Source organism: Chenopodium album, chromosome 25 (assembly GCF_948465745.1).
Source record: "Chenopodium album chromosome 25, dcCheAlbu1.1, whole genome shotgun sequence".
Classification (NCBI taxonomy): Eukaryota; Viridiplantae; Streptophyta; class Magnoliopsida; order Caryophyllales; family Amaranthaceae; genus Chenopodium; species Chenopodium album.
This window is the reverse complement of record NC_137858.1, coordinates 34,245,268-34,266,514: the sequence shown is the minus strand read 5'-3', so window position 1 is coordinate 34,266,514 and position 21,247 is coordinate 34,245,268. Positions and strand designations below refer to the sequence as shown.

The 21,247-nt window shown below is 33.6% G+C and overlaps 1 protein-coding gene and 1 pseudogene across 1 annotated transcript; both read left to right on the top strand.

The window, feature by feature from the left end:
• The first annotated feature begins 79 nt into the window (after positions 1 to 79).
• On the top strand, positions 80 to 8,323 carry LOC145614738 (uncharacterized). The gene is made up of 2 exons (XM_081669807.1): positions 80 to 806; positions 7,987 to 8,323. The coding sequence occupies exons 1-2, from the start codon at positions 142 to 144 to the stop codon at positions 8,012 to 8,014; spliced, it is 693 nt and encodes a 230-aa protein (XP_081525933.1). The 5' UTR covers positions 80 to 141; the 3' UTR covers positions 8,015 to 8,323.
• An 11,223-nt stretch (positions 8,324 to 19,546) lies between these two features.
• LOC145614138 (24-methylenesterol C-methyltransferase 3 pseudogene) lies at positions 19,547 to 21,032 on the top strand (annotated as a pseudogene).
• The last annotated feature ends 215 nt before the right edge of the window (positions 21,033 to 21,247 follow it).

The window sequence follows — 21,247 nt, the reverse complement described above, 5'->3', positions numbered from 1 at the left end:
ATTGGATAATTGAACAAATAAATTTAATTTAGGTTTTTTTTTTAATTTTTTTTTAGTCTCTCCATATTTCATCCACTCTCTCTCTCTATCTCTCACCCTCTCAACCCAAAACCCCCAAAAAACCCCAACGCAAAACAGAAGATGAGCTCCCCTTTCAGCAACACGACGACCACCACCCCAAACTTCGACAATCTCCTCCTTCAATCTCTAATGGGTCGTCTTCAACTCCGTCAACAACCACCTTCTCTTCAACACAACAACCACCCTCTTCTCTCTCAATCCTTCGAAGACCTTCTCATTGACGCCGCCACCAACGCCGGCCGTCTCTCCGACTTCTCCTTCTCCGACGACGATGATGCTGAATTCTCCGATGGTTGCGACGCCAAAACCCACCTTTCCAAGGAAGAATCCAAGCTTGAAAAGGAGCTTATTAAGGTTATTCTTAGTGGGAATACGGAGACTTTGAAACCCAATTCAGGGCAAGCTGTTGCCATTGGAGAACACCATGTTTGTGTTGGGTTTCATGAGGAAAACGGGTCGGATTATCGGGTTTGGGAATGGCATGGTCATATTATGTTGTTTGATGAGGAGAATGGGTATACTCCTGAGTATATTTATGGGAATTACTTTGAGAGATTGATGGGTAAAGGGAAGAGAGAGAACAAGGAGAAGGAGGTGATCGTCGAGGAGGAGGAAGAGGAGAGTGAGCAGAAGGTGGAGAATTTGGGTTTGAGGGAATTGATTGAAGGGGGTGATTCGGCTGGGAGTCGGATTCTTCATCAAAGCCGAAATGCCGGTTCGCCGAGGTAATTTCTGATGATTGGCTATATATTCATGTTGATTTAATTTGTTTTATTTGAATTTTTATAGCTATTCTTGTATAGTTTTATTGGCTTTGTGAGTCATGAAATTATTTGGAATTTGGATAGATTGAGTTGATTGATAACTACTGTATGTAAGTGTTTGTGTGATGACTAGAGTTTGCAACTGATTAATGTTGCTATCTTTGCTTGTTCCAAAAATAATACTATGGAGCAAAAAATGTGGATGGTATCAAATACCAATAGTAGTAATCCTGATTTCTTATTGCCCTTGGTTGAAGACTTGAAGTCTTGCAATGATTTTGCAGCAATTGTACTTGGTTGCCTCGAGGGTAGGATGTGTAGACCTTTAAGATGAAAGCTTTAGCCTTGATAGTTGGTGAGATGGTTGCCACTTGCCAATAGAATCTGATTGGCAAATGAAAATGTGAGGTTGTGAGTTATGAGAACAATTTTGATAAATTGCAAATTTGCTAGATAAGAAGCTGATAGTAGCTAAGTAAATATTAAAGTAGTTGCTTCTGCAGTAGTTTTTCTCCATAGAAAAGAATTGGAAATTAAGATTTCCTTTTTGTTTCTTTTTTCTTCACCTAGCTAGTCAGAAGACATTAAATGGAAACAAAGTGAAAATTTTAGGACCTTTGAGTGCCACACAGAGCTCTTAGATGAAATTCATTCAGTGACCTTACGTGATCACATCTTCAAACAATTGTTCTGACCTTTGAAGAATTAGAAATGAGTTTGGAATCATCCTAAGTTCCTAACCTATGTCTTTTGTTTGATTTAAGGATCTTCCAAATTGGAACTTGAAGGCCTATTTCTAAATCCCCACCCCTTTAATCAGAATTAAAGTAATAAAATGCTCTCTGATTAAAATAGCAACCCCTCCACGACTACCCTCTCCCCTCCTCTCTACCACAACCGTCACTTCCGCAGCACCACCCCTTACCCTAACCTTCACACCTGCTACTACTACTTATTCATCTACCACCACAGTACCACCCTTATGGTAATTCAGTACTCACCGTTAGTCTGCTGCTCCACCCTTCTACTGCTGCTGCTGCCAATTCCTCCCACACTTAATTTAGAATTCAAACAAAAAGGTCCACTCAGCCTATCCACCAACAACACCTATCAGCGAACCTTAAAGTTCATAGAGTATCTTTGGTTTACACCACTAGTGGTCGATACTGGTCATTCAAGTTCTGAATTTGGAAATTTTTTATTTATCAAAATTGACAGCTAAAGTTCAATTTTAGAGGTGGCAGCAGTGCAGCACAGATAGGTGAATAGGTGGAGGGAAAACAAGGATTGAGGCAATGTCTAAAAGAGGGATTTCTTGAGTTCTTGACCATCTAACATGTGGTATTAAATGTGGCATTTTAGGTATGACTTATTCCAAATCCAAGAGTTAGTTTTTCTAACGATACCAAACTTTGAACCAAACTTCTCAACCACTAAATGTAACTCATAAATAAAGCACTCGACTTTTGAAGCTTTCGCCATTGTTTTCAGTTTTGGATTGTTTGTTTTTCAGCATTCCCTCTTGACCCATCCAACTAGTCAAATGGAACGTTCTTGAATTGTGCTAGCACACCACCTTGAGCCAAATTGTCTGGTGGGTCATCTTCTCTCCTCTTTTGAGTCTTTCCTAATCACTTCTTCCCTTTGAAGTTCTTCCACTTCAGTGGAAATTATGTACAATGAATGAGTAACCTTGACTCGGATTGTAATGATGATGACAGTTTCCTTTTTCATGTAATTATCTAAACCATGCTCTAGAGTTACGGCAGAATTTAGAGTGAGTACTTTTTTTTATATTTGAATGCGAGGCACAAGCTCGTAACACTGTTTAGGGCTTTTTATCTATATTTCCGCCTTTTTTTAGATGCAATACTTTGATTTTTACACTATTTACATACTCTACTTTCACTATCTTTGGAGATTTATACTTGATGGAAAATATAGTCATGTGAGATCTTGTTAGAGTTGTCTTAGTTTATATTTCTAAGATATATAGTTTTATAATTTGTACTTTTTGATAATTAGATATATTAATGGTTGAATATATGCATTGGCAAGCATGAATTAGAGAAGTGTTTCATTTAAATTTTAGTATTACCCTTATTTTTTCACCACATGCTTGATGAAAAATCTTTGCCTTTCAATTTTGTGATATTGGGTAATAGGAATTATAACCCCGTTTTGGATGTTGCCCTAGTACTCTAGTAGTATCATTAATATACTTTCCCTGTTCTCAGGAGATTACTATTTATACGGTAACCTAGTAATATACTTTAGGGTATATAAAATTTAATGGTCCTTATCAGTGTTTGAAAAAGCGCGCCTGAGGCTCAAGGCGTTAGAGGTCATGTGCTTTTTATGTTCTGGGCGAGGCGGCCTCAATGAGGCGCAGCTAAGGCCCGAGGCGCAGCCTGAGGCCCGTAATGAGTTTTTTTTCCAGATTTTTTTTGTTTCTTATTATATGCGCCTCACTTCAATGAGGCGCAGTGAGTCGCGCCTTAGGCACAAGGTACTCCAAAACGCCTTGGTGCGCCTTGAGCCTTTTTATACATTGGTCCTTGTAGGTGAATAGGGTAATCCCAAGGTTTTAAAACTTCCTTTATACTCCATATGTCTTAATTCTTACATGCCATCAAATTATCTTAGTAAAATTGAGCATTGCATCAGGATGATTGATAACAACGTTAATATTTCAAATCCTTACTACTACCTATTTATTTATTTTTTTATTTAAATGATTACTTTTCTACCCTTATTTTAATGTTTTTTGTAAGATTGGGATACCTTTAGTAAAATTGCATGTACTACTATATATTTATATACATCAATACATCATATATTGATATTTACTTTATTGCTGATTTGCGTAATGATCAAAGTAAAATTTCAAGGACTTTGTTAGGTTTTTGAATTGATTTCTAAAGACATGGTTTAGAAAGGTGATGAATGGGAGGGGTTTCTTTTGATTAATTTAGTGATAAAGGTGTTCCCTTCTTTTGTGCCCATACAAATAAGTGTTTTAAAAGGGTGATTACTTAATCATACTAAGGGCTCATTTGATTGGACTCTTTGGAATGGAGTTAAAGTTTATTTTATATAATTTATGTTTGGTTTAGCTTTTAAATATGGAATTTCATACTAAAGGGTTATATCTCTACCTCATCCCCTTGAAATCTCATACAACCTCGCCCCTAAAGATTCACAATTCATCCCATTAATGAGATGTATAACTCACTCCAATAGTAAACCAAACAACTTCAGACTAGTATGAGATTTTGAATCCATACTTCCTTAGTATGGGATTCCATACCATTCCATTTCAAATTTACGAAACAAACGGCCCCTAGATGAGAAGTACAATGTTAGATATGCTAAGAATTGTTGAATTATTAGTTACTTTATTTGAACTTTAGAACTTTTTTTTTTTTTTTTTTTTTTTGTGAAATATCCTTTTAGAGAAAAATAGTGGAATGTGAGTATCTGGGCTTTGGGGGGCTTATAGACCTCCAAGAAGAAGTTACTTGATCTTAGATCTTTTAAGATTGTCTTTTCTTTTTCTTGGCTTCTTGGAAAGTGGCAAACAGATATTTGTAACTTTATAAAGATATTACTTTAGTTCCTTGAAAGTTGAAACACAGTTGGAGTTAATAATTTAACATACAAGTTATGGGAGTAATATGTGATGGATGAATAGTGCTCATGTTATTGTATTAGGACTTAGGAGTTAAATTTTTCCTCTGTGTTAACCTCCTACGTCCTACCCCATTGCCCCACTTAAAAAACCTATGTTACTCCGACACTTCGCTTTGCCTTGGGTGTCGCGGGTCGACACGTCACGACACTTGACACGGCTTCGGAAAAGTGTCGACTCGGAGGTTGGAAAAAGTGTCGGCTTCCCAATAATTAATTTAGGGTTTACATCAATAATCTATCGAAAATTCATGAGTTGCTGGACACATACATACAATCAAAGTATAGGGCTTTTGGTCGCCCAAAAATTCTGAATTCACCGATGTGTTTTCCGGTACATTGTATAAACCACCGTTGAGTTGTGGTGGCCGACTGTTGGAAGAATGAAAGAATTGTTTGTAAACAAAAAATAAAAGAAAACACATGCCACTATACCAGCCTTTGAAATTTTGAAAAGGAGAAAGAAGAGATATTCAGTTTGAACTTTGAAGGATGCATCCGTTTTAATGGAGGAGAGAGAAGAATAGAAAGAGAAGACAAATGAACGTGGAGCTTCAACTTGTTTTTTTAATTAAAAAAAAAGGAAAAGAAACAAAAGAAGACTAAAAAGTGTATTGGAAGTTGAAACATGGTCCTATTTACAATTAGTGGTCCCTATTTACTATTAGGTGTGGAAAATTAAAAAGTTTTTAATACGGAGTATTGTTTATCAAATACTATTTGAATTTCATCTACATATGTACGTATTTTTTTTCTGTTTTATCTAATTATTTTTTAATTATCCTTTTTTTATAAGTGTCGGAAGAATATTTTTGGACACTTTCTATATTAGCCGTATCCTAAAAATTAGTCAAGACACTCCTTTGACCGTGTCGAAGTGTCAACCAAAATTTTGGAAGGAAGTGTCAGACCCTCCCAACACCTTGTCGGACATGACACTCGAATACGAGTCGGAGTAACATAGTAAAAAACCATCTTTCTATTTGCCAACCTCAGTGATAGGTATCCTCTATCTAGCACCTCTTTTCAGCCTCATCTACTCCTAGCAATCTCTGTCCTATATGAATCCCTTACAAGATAGGAGGCACTAAACTTATTTTCATTAGAGATTAGATGATTTTCTGGGGTGATCCAATTTGCAGAAAGTTGTTCATTTTGCAATATGTGACTCATCTGTTGTGAGCTACAAATTCAAAAGCAGACAATCATTTTGGACTGAAAGGAGTAGTGCTTATGGCCAGATTATTTTTGAGCCAGAAATTTCAATCTGACCTTTTTTTGGGACAGAGGGAGTGATGAATTTGTGTTTATCATAGAGGGAGACGAAAGATAGTGCCGTCAATATGCAATTATTAAAAGTTGGTCAACCATAGTTACATTTTGATTATCATCATATCATGCCCAGGAAAAAGGGATGTGGGTGGGGGGGGGGGGGGGGGTGGGGTGGGATAAGAATATAAGAGGTATCAAAAGTTGTGTGTGTGGATGGCAGCAATAGTGTTGGTGATAAATATACTAGATGATGGTAATGGTAGTGGTGTAGGGGGTGGAGAGATTTAGGTGAATTACTTTTCAATGGAGGGGGTATTATTTGTAATTTTTTACTTTAATTTGTGAAATTGACTTGCCATTCTGTAATCTAGAAGCACCCCCACCCCCCTGCTCGTATAATTCCCTTCTATACCTACACCACTCAGGTAGAGCATGAGTTAACCTACCCTATTTTTTAACTGTATGTTCTTCCTCAAGATCAATAAAAACTTCTGCTCACCTACCCATGAACCACGAATCTTTGTGTATTTTGTTGTTCTTCATTAATCTTTCTTGCATCCGTCACAGCACTCTTATCTCATAATTGAATGCATGACATCCACTCCACTTTCATCCCTGTATAGTCACTAGGCGAGTCATAGAATCTTGCTTTTAACCTTATGCAAAAATTCAAAATTGACTCTTGCATGTATGATTCCATTGACACAATGGAACACTTGAATCTGTGGTACCTCCGGGGCCTTCCTTGACCAATAAAGATCTCCATTAGTCATTCTTTGTGATCCGTTGTCAGCTTTTGATATCTGCACTTAGCATTTACTGCAGTCTTGTTTCATGTCTTTATTTTATAAGAGAAAGAAACTGTATCCTTCTTTAACTGAACTGATCTATGTTGTGCGACAGAAATTACGATATAATTTGGCTATTTCCAGTCGTTGACTAAAGTTTCCTTGTGCTTCACTGTAATTGAAGGCAGAGAGCTGATCTAAAAGAAATTGTTCTTTGTTGGTGAGAACTAAGATATGACCTCGAATTAATTTCACAACATTGCGTGGTTTGTTGCAGTTTTATGAGGGTACAGGCTACTTAGGTTTTTTTTTCTTATCTTTTTTCTTTTACCTTCTTGGGAGTGTTTTTTGAGCTATAAAAAAGGTTGAAAGTTTGGAGGTATTCTGCCTCTCAAAGTTCAGTTAGCCTATTGTCGCTTTGCTTACATAAACGATTCACTTTGCATTGTTGATACTGCTTATCTAAATAAGTGAGTTGCATTGTTGATTTTTTTTTATACCTTGCTCAAGCTCACTTCCCGGGACTTAGATGAATTTCATTTTCTTTGGTTCGCTTTAGGTGTGAACTATGAATGTCGGATCTAGCTTAGAGCCTAGGGGGTTAGGGATAGCGCATGCTAGTATGCTGCCCCTGACCTAAAAACTGGAAAGGAAAAGGAAAAAAAAAAGAAAAAAGAGTAGTCAATGTTGAAAAAGAAAAAGCTTCTTCCGTGTAGTTTTACCACCCCAAATTTGACATTCAGTCTCTCTTTTGGTCTTTCCTCTTCTGCCGTCTCTCCCTGAAGTTCGAAAACCAGGCACCATTCATGAGGACTTCAGGAGCCATAATCAATGGCCTTCAAGGATTTTCTTTTAATTATTTTATATTACTCCGTGAAATTTTGCTTTAATGGGTTTTAAATGTAACTGATGTTTATATCTAGCTATGCACCTTATTGATTTTGAAATTGAATGGGAGAAAATACATAATTTCAGTAAATTTGCTGATTGACCAAGTGGAAATCTTAGCTTTATCCACCTTTTTTCTAACACAATATCCCAGATCCTCTGTAGGCGACTCCATGACGATCTTCTTAGTGTTCCTTTCTATAGCAAATGTTAACAGTTTGCTCTCTGATATTGTAGATATCAGATTACTAAGACCTTCGTCTGATAAAATGTTGATTAGTGAAATTTCTAAGCCTCGTGTTTTCTTAAGCCATATTTGGTGTTGCGCCTCATTTCGATTGTTCTTTTTGACATTCCACCAACCAGTTTTGATGTTGTTTGATATTGCTAACTCTTTAACTAGAGGATTGATCATTGATCACTGGTTTTTAAAGCTGCCACAATTATCATCATGTTACCAAGTATTAGCTGCTAATTGATATGCAAAATTTGGCTTGATGCAGATGTCTTCAAGATACAAGTGGAAAATGAGGTACTAGATACTTGCACATCTTCCGGAATTTTCTTAAAGAAAACCTGGTTACCTCTTTGTCTAAGTTTTGGTTTTGATATCCCATTGATTTTGTCACTGCTTGCGAGTGCGATTTTTAGTTTTGTTTTGAGTCTTTTGGATGGAGGTAAGGTCTGTATTGTCCATCGGACTACAGCAGACTAATGTAATTATTTCCTTTCAAGTAAAGCCATATGCCTCCATTTCCCATCCAAAAAAGGGAGAGGTTATATACTGCTATTCTATTTTAGTGACACTAAATGGCTGTTGGTTAGCCACTATTAGATCTAGTGTGGCCGTGTTGGTGCAAGGGGTACAGATGTACAACCGGTTTTTTTTAATGCAAACTCTTTTCATAAGTAATATTATTAATAAAAGAAGAAACAGGTGATGGCGATCTATAGAGTTTCACACACCCCAGATACTGCTGTCTTAGAGGGTGTTATCTCTTTAATGAAGGCTATCTGCTATCTTGGCAGATGGTTGCTCCATCCACCCTCCCTGAATAACAGAGCTCGATTTGTTAGATTTGTTAGTATTGTTCTCTCTCGCATTATCTTGTTGCATGCTTGAATCTTGACGGTTTTTCCTTTACTTAAATGGAACAATTATATATGAGGGTGTACAAGTGACATTAAGTAGAATTTAGACAAATCTCAGGCACCAAAATGAAGGCTTTCAACAAAGTTAATAAGTTAGGTTTGATTGGATATATATATATATATATATATATATATATATATATATATATATATATATATATATATATATATATATGGGAGGGATCTGGTAAGAACCCCTCTTTATATAAGAACCCTTTCTTATGTAAGAACACCTTAGGGCCTGTTCTCTTACGTTGAAATTCAGTTCAGCTGAGTTCAGTTCAGCTCAGCTCCTAATTTCCTTCTCTTATAAAATATTCAGTTCAGTTGAGTTCAGTTCAGTCAATGAGAACAGGCCCTTATGTTCTAAACTTTTTTTGTATATTTTAAATTTTTTCCAATGTTCTAAATTGTTTTTAAAGATTATGTTCTAAATTTGTTCCTATGTTTTTTTTTTCCAGCTTATGTTCTGAATTTTTTTCTATGTTCTAAATTATTTTTTCAGCTTATGTTCTAAAGTTTTTCCTATATTTTAAATTTTTTCTACTTGTGTTCTAAATTATTTTCAATGTTCTAAATTGTTTTTTAGATTATGTTCTAAATTTGTTCCCATGTTCTAAATTATTTTTTCAGGTTATGTTCTAAATTTTTTCCTATGTTCTAAATAATTTTTTCAACTAAAGTTATTAATTTTTATTTATGTTATAAATTATTTTTTCAACTTATGTTCTAAATTAGTTTTCTTATGTTCTAACATTTTTGGTTTCTTATGTTCCAAATTTTTGCTATCTTTTAAATTATTTTTCTTATGTTCTAAAATATTCTGCTTATGTTTTAAATTTTTTCTGCTTATGTTCTAAAATTTTACCTATTTTCTAAATTTTTTTCTATGTTCTAAATACGAATTTCTCAAAATTACAGGAAAACTATTACCAAAGGTTCATTTTAGATTGTTAGATCAAAACTAATAAAGAGCTGATATAAGATTGGATTCTTATATATAAGAGGGTTCTTACATAAACCTTCCTCCATATATATATATATATATATGAATTATTATAGCTTTATTGAAATGCGAAAGGACATGGAAAATTTGGGATGGTGATGATAAAAGTCAAAAATCTGATAATAGTGTGTAGTAATCCACTAGAGAAGATGTGCCTTTAAATCATAATCGTAATTGCGGGGAAATAAGGTGGGAAAGAAATTGATGCGCATATTTATATACTGATAGTGATTGTTTTAGCACTACTCTTAATAGTACTCCGTAGTTGACATACATGAAGGAACATGTTGGTTGTAGACTTGTAGTGTGGTACCTTGTACTATTATGGAGTAATATTTTAATTATGTATAAGTGAAATAATATTCTATAAATCTGAGAAATAAATAAACATGTTAGTGATTAAAAGACTTTCAAATGATAGTATGTTACATTGTTAACAAAGGGGGAAAATAACAAGAAAAATTAAAGACCAAACATAGGTAAAATTATGATAATAGTAAATCACTAATTCATCGATACAATGAGTAATAAAAATGTTTAATCATTGCAGATAATATGAAATGAAGGTAATATTTTCTTTTCCTTTTCCCATAGAACTTTCTACATTTTCATTTCAGAAACACTAACATGTTATTACTTCTCTGTTTTTACTACTAAAAGCTTTGGTCTATTCATTCTCTAATTTGACTATAAATGTATTCCCTTTATTTAGGATTTTTCAATACAATTTTATGATTATTAGTTTACAACTAAATAAATTCATATTTCCTCCATTTTGTAATACTTATAAGATATACTTTTTTTCACAGTATATAAGAAAAGTGGAGTTCACATTACACTTTAATTGGGGTGAGAGATTGTTAGAAATACAATACAGTGGATCATGAGCTTAATAAGGGAAATAGGAGTATAATTTTTCACGGATACAACTTTTCAATTATAGTAGGTTACTAGTATTGTGACATTTTCATTTTAAGTAAGTGTTGCAAGTATTAAAAATAGAAAAAAGTATAAGTTTATATACTTTCCAATCAACTAGCAAATGATAATCAACCAATCGTTAATCACCCAAAATTCTGATTTGAGGACTAAAGGAGTATACGTTAGCTACTCCCAAAATTCTGTTTTGAGACAAAAGGAGTATATTTTAGCTCTTACGGACTAGTGACCAGTGAATACTACTCATCATTTTATGAAACAAAACAAAAGTAGTAGTTGTCTAATAATTTGGTTAAAGATTGCTTTCATATACCATTGTTAATGTGTTATAGCAAATTGAAAAGTGGGACATGCAAATTTGAAAGAGATTTTTTTTTTTTTTTTTTTTTTTTTTGGTATATAATACACTAATCAATCAATCAATCATCTCTCCCCAAATTAGATTAATACGGAGTACTTTTGGTCATAAAATTATCTATTCATCATCTCTTCCCAAATAATTTTGCAATTGCACATGTACAAACTAGTACTCCTTTAAATAAAAGTCTTTACCTTTTTTTTTCAATTACCATAAATGATTAGCTTTATTTTTTGGTGTGATTTGTCAAAAATCTCTTTAAAAAAATATCTCACTACATTTCAAACATGATGATGGACCAACTTATCAACTTTTTGGAGTACAATAATTGATCAACAAAAATATAAAGCAATATAGTATCAACTTTATTCTTTTTGCAAATTTATTTATTTATTTATTTATTATTAATATAAAAGCTATAAATGATCTTCATATCAAAAAAAATAAATAAATAAAAACAGCTATAAATGATCTGTTGGATGCACCAGTTTTAACCCGAATCTTCGATGTAGGCCGGCAACCCAGGCCCAAATAATATTTTATCAAATTCATTTACTTTTATTTTTTGTTTTTAAGTTAACGATCCAATATGAGTATATGACAGATCACGTGACCTATGATGGAGGCTAAAAGACAGAGATCTTGTAACGGATATTCCGTTGAAATTAATTAATTATTAGCCTTTTTTGTTGACGGGAGCTACGGCACGTTTGCACGTTGCTTAACATGAAATAATAATCTTTTTTGGGTTTAAATCCGCATTTTTGTCGAATTTTTTAAAGTTAATTAAGATTCCGTTTATGGAGTTTGTAGTAATTGAATCTCATAATCGTTGGATCTAAGTCATCTAGTCATCTCATCCTTAGATAAATGTGCTCTTTAGTTGACATTTTTGTAATAATTTGTACATGAGTAGAATCAACAAAAGTGATCTAATCTAGAGATGTAGATTCAAAATTTTACTTGAAATTAGAAGAAAATTTTTTGATTGTAATCAAGGTTGGATGTCGAAAAATTATCCTTGATAAACTAATTACAATATGTATGACACGGCACAACTTCCTACTTGGATATATATATATATGTTTTTATAATTCATGATTCATTCCTCAACTACAAATAAATCATAATGAGAGTGAGGGATAGCTCAAGTGGTTAGAGCTTTCCTTCCGGTTTCAGGAGATCTTGGGATTGATTCTCACCCCCGCCCTTGTGGCTCTCTAAACACCAAAAAAAAAAAATCACAATGATCAGCTTAAGCAATTCATTTTTTATATAGGTAAGAAGAATGCGCCCTATCGAAACGAGATCTCTAACAGATCAACCTCGACCCGTGTTGATGAGCATAGCACCTTAAGTGAAGGAAGAAAGATAAAATAATCATCACCCTCATATTGCTTCTAATAGAGATTGATCCCACAACCTCATAATTTAAACACGATTGATTTTTTTTTTTTTTTGATATTACTCCTTTCGCTTTAATTATCACGATAATGTTAATCTCGTGCTTAATATCATTTCTTAAATGGTACTGTACTATATTCCATAATGGATATATTACAAAATTCTCTCTCATCTCTCTCCTCCTTTCTCTCTGTAAAACCCTAGCCTCCATTGTTGAATTTTGAAGGGGCTTCTATCGATTTTTATCGGTGAAAGCCCCAACCCTTGTTTCTTTATTGTTTTTTTTAGGTTTATAATAATGCTTCCTCCTTTAGGGAGGAACTTTTCTCCCTCGAAAAAAAGAGTTTCCGATCTCCTTCGAAAGACAAGAGTTTTTCGACCTCCTTCGAAAGACAAGGTTTATCTTCACTTTTCGAGGGAGAAATTTCTTAGTTTTGAATCCATGGTAGCAGATCTAATGGATTGTCGTGAAATTATTTCGTTGGTGAAAAATTTATCAAGTTTTCGAATACGAACAGATGAATCAGAAGGAAAACATCCTCACGGCTACAAAGGATCGTTAGATTGTCTCTCTAACAAGGCTGTAATTTTCAGCGATATAAGCGGGAGATGCTCCGCAATGCAAGATCTACTCGACGATCGTAGTTTTTTATGAAGGAAAATTTTATTTGATACAATATCTTACGAATTTGTTGACATCGAATCTCTATTTTAGATGTCGTATGACTTTTAATTAATGAAATATTTTTGCTATTCCAAAAAAAATAAAAAAATTTCATAATGGATAGTAATAAAAATTTACCATTACCATATGTAAGTTTATATCTACACAATCCCCTTTTTTTTTTTTTTTTTTTTTTTTTTTTTTTTGTAACATTGGTGTTGCAATCTTGCAAACACAACATTCAAGTGGCAAAGTGAATTTGTCATGTTTTTAAGAACTGTACTCTGATCTAACTCCCATGTGTAGAAGTGCAAGATTAGAGATTTAAGAATTAAGATGAAATTTGACGAGCGCAGAAGTGCAGAACCTTTCAAGTGGGTCCCAAATTTGTAGACCAACTGGCAACTCATAATCAGCATTCTGAACGCACCAGTACTTCTGTGTACATCTTAATTAGGGCTGTGCAGAGTACGGTCTAAACCGCACCAAACCGCAAACCAAACCGCAATTTTGCGGTTTGGTGCGGTTTGCGATTTGGAAATTACGGTGCGGTTTTTAAATTTGATCAAACCGCGGTTTTGCGGTTTGGTGCGGTTTCAAAAAAATTTCAAACCAAACCGCACCGCAAACCGCAATTTAATGCAAAGTCTCTTATATGGAAAGAAGACTCTTATATTGTATTTATATGTACTGACTTGTGTGGGTCATTATTAAGAAAACCAAAGTTTTCCTTTCTTATTACTCTCCGTTTCTTGTGCTTTGGAGTTGTAATGGAGTGGTTTACTTAATGGTTTTGCTTCATGTTTGCCTTGACATGTCACTGGGTCACTATTAACATTAAAGTAAAGCACTACTATTGAATTATTTGCATAGTTGTACAGTTTCCAAGTGAAAAATTCATAACAAAAGATTAGCAAATAATCATTATTTGTGAGGTAAAAAAAATTATGGAAAAACCGCAAACCGCACCGCACCAAACCGTATTTTGCGGTGCGGTTTGGTGCGGTTTGTATAGAATTGCGGTTTGGTGCGGTTTGAAAAAATCACAAACCGCAATTTTGCGGTTTGGTGCGGTTTGAGATCCAAACCGCTCCAAACCGCACCGTGCACAGCCAAATCTTAATCTTTAAACCGAATTATCAATTCGAATTCTCACCCTTACTTCTGTGTACATCTTAATTACTTAATAATTAAACAAAAGAATAAATCCAAATCCAAACAATTTTATTACTTAATAATAAATAAAACCTTTGTGTGCTCGAAATTAATGAGATTATAAATCGACCAAACAACAAATATAATTGCGTACTAGATGTAGCATGTAGTTGATCTTGCCACTTAGACAACAAATTATGCCAACACTCAAGAACATAGCAACAACCTACACACGTGCTTGCCAAGCCATTGCCATCTGTATTAAATTTTAAGTTTTTTCACTAATTAAGATGGAATTTAACTTTGTAAAAAAATGATAAACATATTAGGATCGTTTTCGTTGATGCTGCCTATACAAGAGAGGAAAAAAACTTAAAAACTTCTTAGAATTGATATGGATGTTGTAGTGATCTTTAATTTGATTAATTATACAAGTACGACATGTAAACTATTTTTGGAATGAGCTGAGGGTGCCTCGTTCGATGATAAAGTAAGGGTTTGTTTTGATTGACTAACCCGAGCAGAACTGAATTTATTAGAGCTGAACTAAACTGAATATCTTATGAGAGAAGCAAATTAAGATAAGAACTTAACTGAAAATAAGCTGAAGAGAACAGACCCTTAGTATGGTCTTGATAGATTTTGATAGCTCTAATAAATGTGGTTGAGACTTGAGATGATATCCATAATGTAGGGGTGTCCATTCGATTTTCGGTTTGAATTTAGCCCAAATCCAATCCGATTCGAAATAAATTTCGGTTTTTTATTTTCAAATCCAATCCAATCCGAATTACTTACCAAATCCGATCTGATCCAATCCGAATTATAATTCGGTTATTTGGATCCGATCCGAAAATCCGAATTAAAATACATTGCTAAATTTTTTTGGGTATAATGCGATTATAAAAATAAAATTGCAATAATAAAATTCAATTCTGATCTTGAAATTATAGTAGTACATGATTTATATAAGTATTGAAAACATAGGCTTACATTACTAATATTATTATAATCATAAATATAATTTAACATGATTAATATTAACAATAATTTTTTGTAAAATAACGCTCATAATTCGGTTATTTCGGTTTTTTGGATCCGAACAAGGTCAATCCAGTCCGATCCGAAAATCCGAATTATCAAAAAAATTCAATCCGATCCGATCCGATTTAAAGTTTGGATCCGATCCGAATTGATAATTCGGTTTAAATTTGATTGGATTTCGGTTTTTATCCGAATAATGGACACCCCTGCCATAATGAATAATGTAATAATGTTACATATTTTTTCTAATGTGTGAGGAACCGAGGATGTATTTTCATAGATGTGTTCGTATGATCGTTTACAAGATTCAACATTTCCCTTCATGTAAATGTTTTTCATCATTCTGAAATCCAGTTGCTTAAATTACATCTTTATATTTTTGAATGATTGTCTAACACATACGACGCAAGTGTTAAGTAAATGAGCTAAAGCTAGGAGCACCATCCAGGGTTATTCCCCAGTCATGACTCATGAATTCTAAACCTAAATCATCATGGTCTTTAAGATGGATGCACATCATACAACATAATATTCGTAACAAAGTCTCTCACAGTAAGAGCATCATTCTATACTAAAGATTTGTCAAATAAATATATTCTTACAGTTTCCAACATCTGTTATTACACATAAAATTTTTGAAGTAGCACACATACATAAAATTTCATAATTCATACGTTCCCAATTATATCTCAAATATTCAAACTTTCCACTTGAATAATATCTGTTACTTCCCTACCTTATAAAGTACAAAAGAACTCTTATAAATAGTGTGATGACTTTTTTACCCATAAAAATGTTTATTTACCCATATACCCATTTATGTCATATTAATTATTATGCTTCCCTTATTTATTTCTCTTAGCTTCTTAAGTCTTCATTCCCTTCCAACGCTTAAAGTTATTTTTCTTCTATCTAATGTTAGAAGGCAAACCTATTTAACCTGATAATAGTCCTCTTCAAGGGGTGGGTGAATAGGTTAGATATAAACCACTTTGTTAATATTTTCATTAAAAAGAAATAAGAAAAAAAAAACACATACACAAACCCACCGAATTTAATTACCTCATCTCCTAATTAGACATTTTTTTTTTGAAATTTTCTCCGTTAACTTTTAGTTGTAACATTTTAACTTTCACGCTTGTCAATACATAATTTCAATCTTTTGTATCTCAGATTATAGACATGTTAAAAACGTAACTCTAAAGATTAAATATTTAAAACATATATAAAAATCGAGATGAACCTAATAAAATCCCACATGAATATTATGCCCAACAAAAAAGGCAAAAAAATAAAGATCAATTATAAAATATATATATATATATATATATATTTTCAAGTGTTGCAACTAAAAGTGACGAATGATGTATATTATAATTCACAACAAAAGCCATATTGCACCATAAAAAGCTTACAACTAAAAAGTGAATAGTGTATATATATTTTCAAGTGTTACATTTCCGTACCGACGCAAGGATATAATTGTCAACAATTTATTTCTTAGTTTATGCATTCAAAAGCATAGCCGGCAAATTTTTGATGTCATGACAAGCTATTAGTCTATTACAACTCGACCATAAACATCGAATATATCGCACGCAACGCGTGCATAGGCTCCCCTAGTAATAAGATATAAAATTCTATAAAAGTCTTAGTACCAACTAAAAAAAAATCAGACCCCTATAACAAATTCGACATACTTTAACTACATGCACATAATTCATATTGGGTAATTCAATGAATAATGATATATGTATCGCTTAGGGATATATATAAGCATTAAATATATTTCCTATAATAGAATTAAGTTGAAAATTCATGATAAAATCACGTACATATCGGTGTGATTAATGTTAATCTATTCTCAATATTTTCTAACATCTTATATACATAACCCTTAGAGTTATGTTTATCATGTTCCTTTAAACCTTTCCAAAATTACCCTAATAGTTTCCATAACAATTTCCCATAATATTAAATAAATTCCATAAATATAGATTTCATTATAATTGAAAACCAACTTTCCTTTTTATAACCTATTTCCTATTACAATGTGTTTAGGATAGAGAAAGGAGAAGGGAAAGGAGGGGAGGGAGGGGGAGGAGTAACTACTAGCGGTACAGTTTTTATTTTTTCAAATCGCACCAAACCAAATCGCACCACAAAATGTGGTGTGGTGCGATGCGGTTTGCGATTTAACCATATTTTTATAAAAAATTGTAATTTTAATCATAACAAAACTATTATTTTATTTAGCAATTATTAATTTATAATTTAAATATTAAACTCTTCTTTTCAACCTTTAATTAGCTAATAGTCAAAGATTAGCACATATATTTTAATTCTTTTATTTTTTTAATACAAATAAAGTTTAAAAACTGCAAACCGCATTAAAGTGCAATTTAGTCTAATTTTTTTTGGAAACCGTTGGTCATTTTTAAAAAACTGTACCGCAATTTCCAAACCACACTAAATCGCAAAATTACTGTTTGGTGCAGTCTAAACTGCACTTTGTACTGCCCTAGGAGTAAGGGTGGGAAAGGAAGGGGAGGAGAGAGATGAGTGATGGGTCCTTCAATATATCTTTATTGTTAGAGTGATTAATTTCTTATAATTAAATCTCTCCGATCCATTTTTTTCCCTTCCAATTCCCTTCTTTCTTTCTCTCAATTCACTTCAATCCAAAAAACTAGATCATACAAAGTTTAGTCTTACAACCAATTGTCCAATTCTGTATAGTGTGAATATAATGAATGTTTGGTTACTAATGTAATGTTATTAAGTTTTTCTTATTAAAATACCAAAAATATCTATGTAGATATCAAAACCAACTTCCTTCCTTTTCATTAAACAAGGACATTTTAACAAACTTCACCAAAAAAAATAAATTGTACAAGGACATTTTTTGACTAAACTCATATCCCATATAAGGACGTAAACATACTAATTTCCTTTCCTTAATCTCCGTATCCACATCGGCACATCCATGTTACAACTCACGAATAAATCCAAATGAAGGATGTATTATGGAGCGTAAAAAGAAATTCTAACACGATTAATTAAACAAGTCATCTTCTTCATTAAACAAGTCAAAATCAAAATGAAACGATCAATTTATTAATTGAGTTGAGTTACTATCGAGGTATTCCAATCCATTTAATTTCAATTTTCAATTATGAACAGAAGCAAATCACAACACATTTTCCATCTCATATAGAGGTTTTTTTTACTTGTTTTAAGGAGCGGAATTATTTCAAATTTTTACTCCTTCCGTCCCATAATATAGTTTCTATTTTCTTATTTTTAAAGATCTAAAATATTGTTCTTGTTTTCATTTTTGAATACTATAGAAAGACCTTTATATCCTCAGATTTTTATTTTATTTTATTCATTATACTTTATAAATTATCCTTGAATTTCGCACAGTTTTGTACTGTACTTTTTTTATACTTTCTCTCTTTAACTTTTGTCTATATTTAAAATTTTCACTTTTGTTAATGTATTTCATCCACTTTTTCCTCTTATTTCTTAAATATTTTGAAAAAACACAAATAAGAACTATTATGGGAGTAATGGGACAGAATGAGGCCTCATTCTTTTCACCTTATTTTTGCTGAACTGAAATTATTTTTACTGAAACAAAATTATATTTGCTGAATTTAAATTATTTTTACTGAACTTAAATTAATTTTACTGAATTGAAATAATTTTTACTAATTTTCTATTATAATTAATCTTCAAGAAAACTAAATTTTACAAAACTGAACTTAATTTTACTAAACTAAAATTATTTTTACTTAGAGCTTGTTCACATTTACTAAACTGGGCTGAACTGAACTGAATTGAGCTGAAATGAATATTTTATGAGAGAGGGAAATTAAGAGCTGAACTGAACTGATTGGAGCTGAACTGAACTGAAATCAAATAAATGTGAACATGCCCATAATATTACTACCTCCATTTCTTTTTAGTTGACACGTATTCCTTTTTAGGAAGTTTCTTTTTAGTTAACACGTTTTCTTTTTGGGTAAATTTTTTACCTTGCATTTACAAGTTATCCCACTTGCCTTTTCATTCTATATCACTCTCTCTCCTCTCCTAAATATATGTACCTAAATCAAACACGTCAATTAAATTAAAACAGAGGAAGTATTTTTTTTTAAGGTGAAGAGAACATAGCCAAACCTTGAAAGTGAAATGTCAAAAACTTTATTACAAAGGAATTAATTTGATGTTCAATCCTCTTTTTAAAAAGCACTAAATGCCAAATCTCAAAAAAAAATCGCTCTCCAATCAGGAAAAGTAACGTATTAAAGGTAAAAAAACGTCAAAAACCCTGCACTATTTACTTTCCTTCCCTATTCTCTCTTTCCTTTCCTCTCAAAACAAAACGCCTTTCTCCTCCACCACTTTCTCTCTCTACCATCCACCACTTTCTCTCTCTAAAACCCCACCCCACCATGGATTCCATGGCGTTGATTTGCACCGTAGGTCTCCTCTTCGGAGGCCTCTATTGGTTCGTCTGCGTCCACGGCCCCGCCGAGCAAAAGGGCAAGCGCGCCGTCGACCTCTCCGGCGGCTCCATCTCCTCCGAAAAAGTCCAAGACAAGTACCAGCAATACTGGTCCTTCTTCCGCCGTCCCAAAGAGATCGAGACGGCGGAAAAGGTTCCAGACTTTGTCGACACTTTCTACAATCTTGTTACCGATATCTACGAATGGGGGTGGGGTCAGAGCTTCCATTTCTCCCCCTCTATTCCCGGGAAATCTCACCGCGATGCTACTCGTATTCACGAGGAGATGGCTGTTGATCTAATCAAGGTCTCCCCGGGTCAGAAAATCCTTGACGTTGGTTGCGGAGTAGGCGGACCGATGCGAGCCATCGCCGCCCACTCCCGCGCCAAGGTTACGGGTATTACCATTAACGAGTACCAAGTTAAACGAGCGAAGTTGCATAACAAGAAAGCTGGCCTCGATTCACTTTGTGAAGTAGTCTGCGGTAATTTCCTTGAAATGCCCTTTGCTAGCAACACCTTTGACGGGGCTTACTCAATTGAAGCCACGTGTCATGCACCAAAGCTCGATGATGTGTACTCCGAGATCTTCCGGGTGTTGAAGCCCGGATCTCTGTACGTGTCTTATGAATGGGTGACAACTGATAAGTTCAACGGCGAGGACAGCGAACACCGTGATGTCATCCAAGGGATCGAGCGAGGGGACGCCTTGCCGGGGCTAAGGCGGTATGATGAGATATCTGAGGCGGCGAAGAAGGTTGGATTTGAGATTGTTGACGAGAGAGACTTAGCGGCCCCACCAGCGAAGCCGTGGTGGGACCGCCTTAAGATGGGGAGGATTGCATACTGGAGAAACCACATTGTGGTTACGGTTTTAGCTGCTATTGGTGTTGCACCTAAAGGAACGGTCGATGTTCATGATATGCTCTTTAAAACCGCTGATTATCTTACACGTGGTGGCGAATCTGGCATCTTTTCCCCAATGCATATGATCCTCTGTAGGAAGCCTATTGATGCTAAATCCGATTCTTGATTTCTCATCGTTCGATTTCAATCCTGATTTCCTCTTATATTCGTTCATCAACATCGACGGCTGAGAGTGGCTCATCTTTTATTAGATTGATTGATGAGGTAATTATATTAATTATAAGAAGAAAAAAAAAAGGAAAATGGGAATTAAATTTGGAAAATAGTCGTCATTTTATGTTTCTATTGTCAGTACTCTTGTTTTCTTTTTGTTTAGCTTTAAATTTTTGTCAATTAAATTTGGTTTTGTGGTTCTTTTGGGTTATTTAATTAAATTAATTTAAATTATATGTCATGCTTAATTCATAATTCCTAATCATTTTTTTTTTTTGTTGTTTATAATTATTCAATTCATGATAATAATTTGTGTTTTTTTTGTTATGTGAAAATAATTTGTTACTCCGTAATATAAAATAATATAATAATATTCGTAGTCAGAAATAGATCGGCTTGATTATTAAAAAGTTATTGTTTTTGTTATTGTCGAATCGTGATTCCTTTCC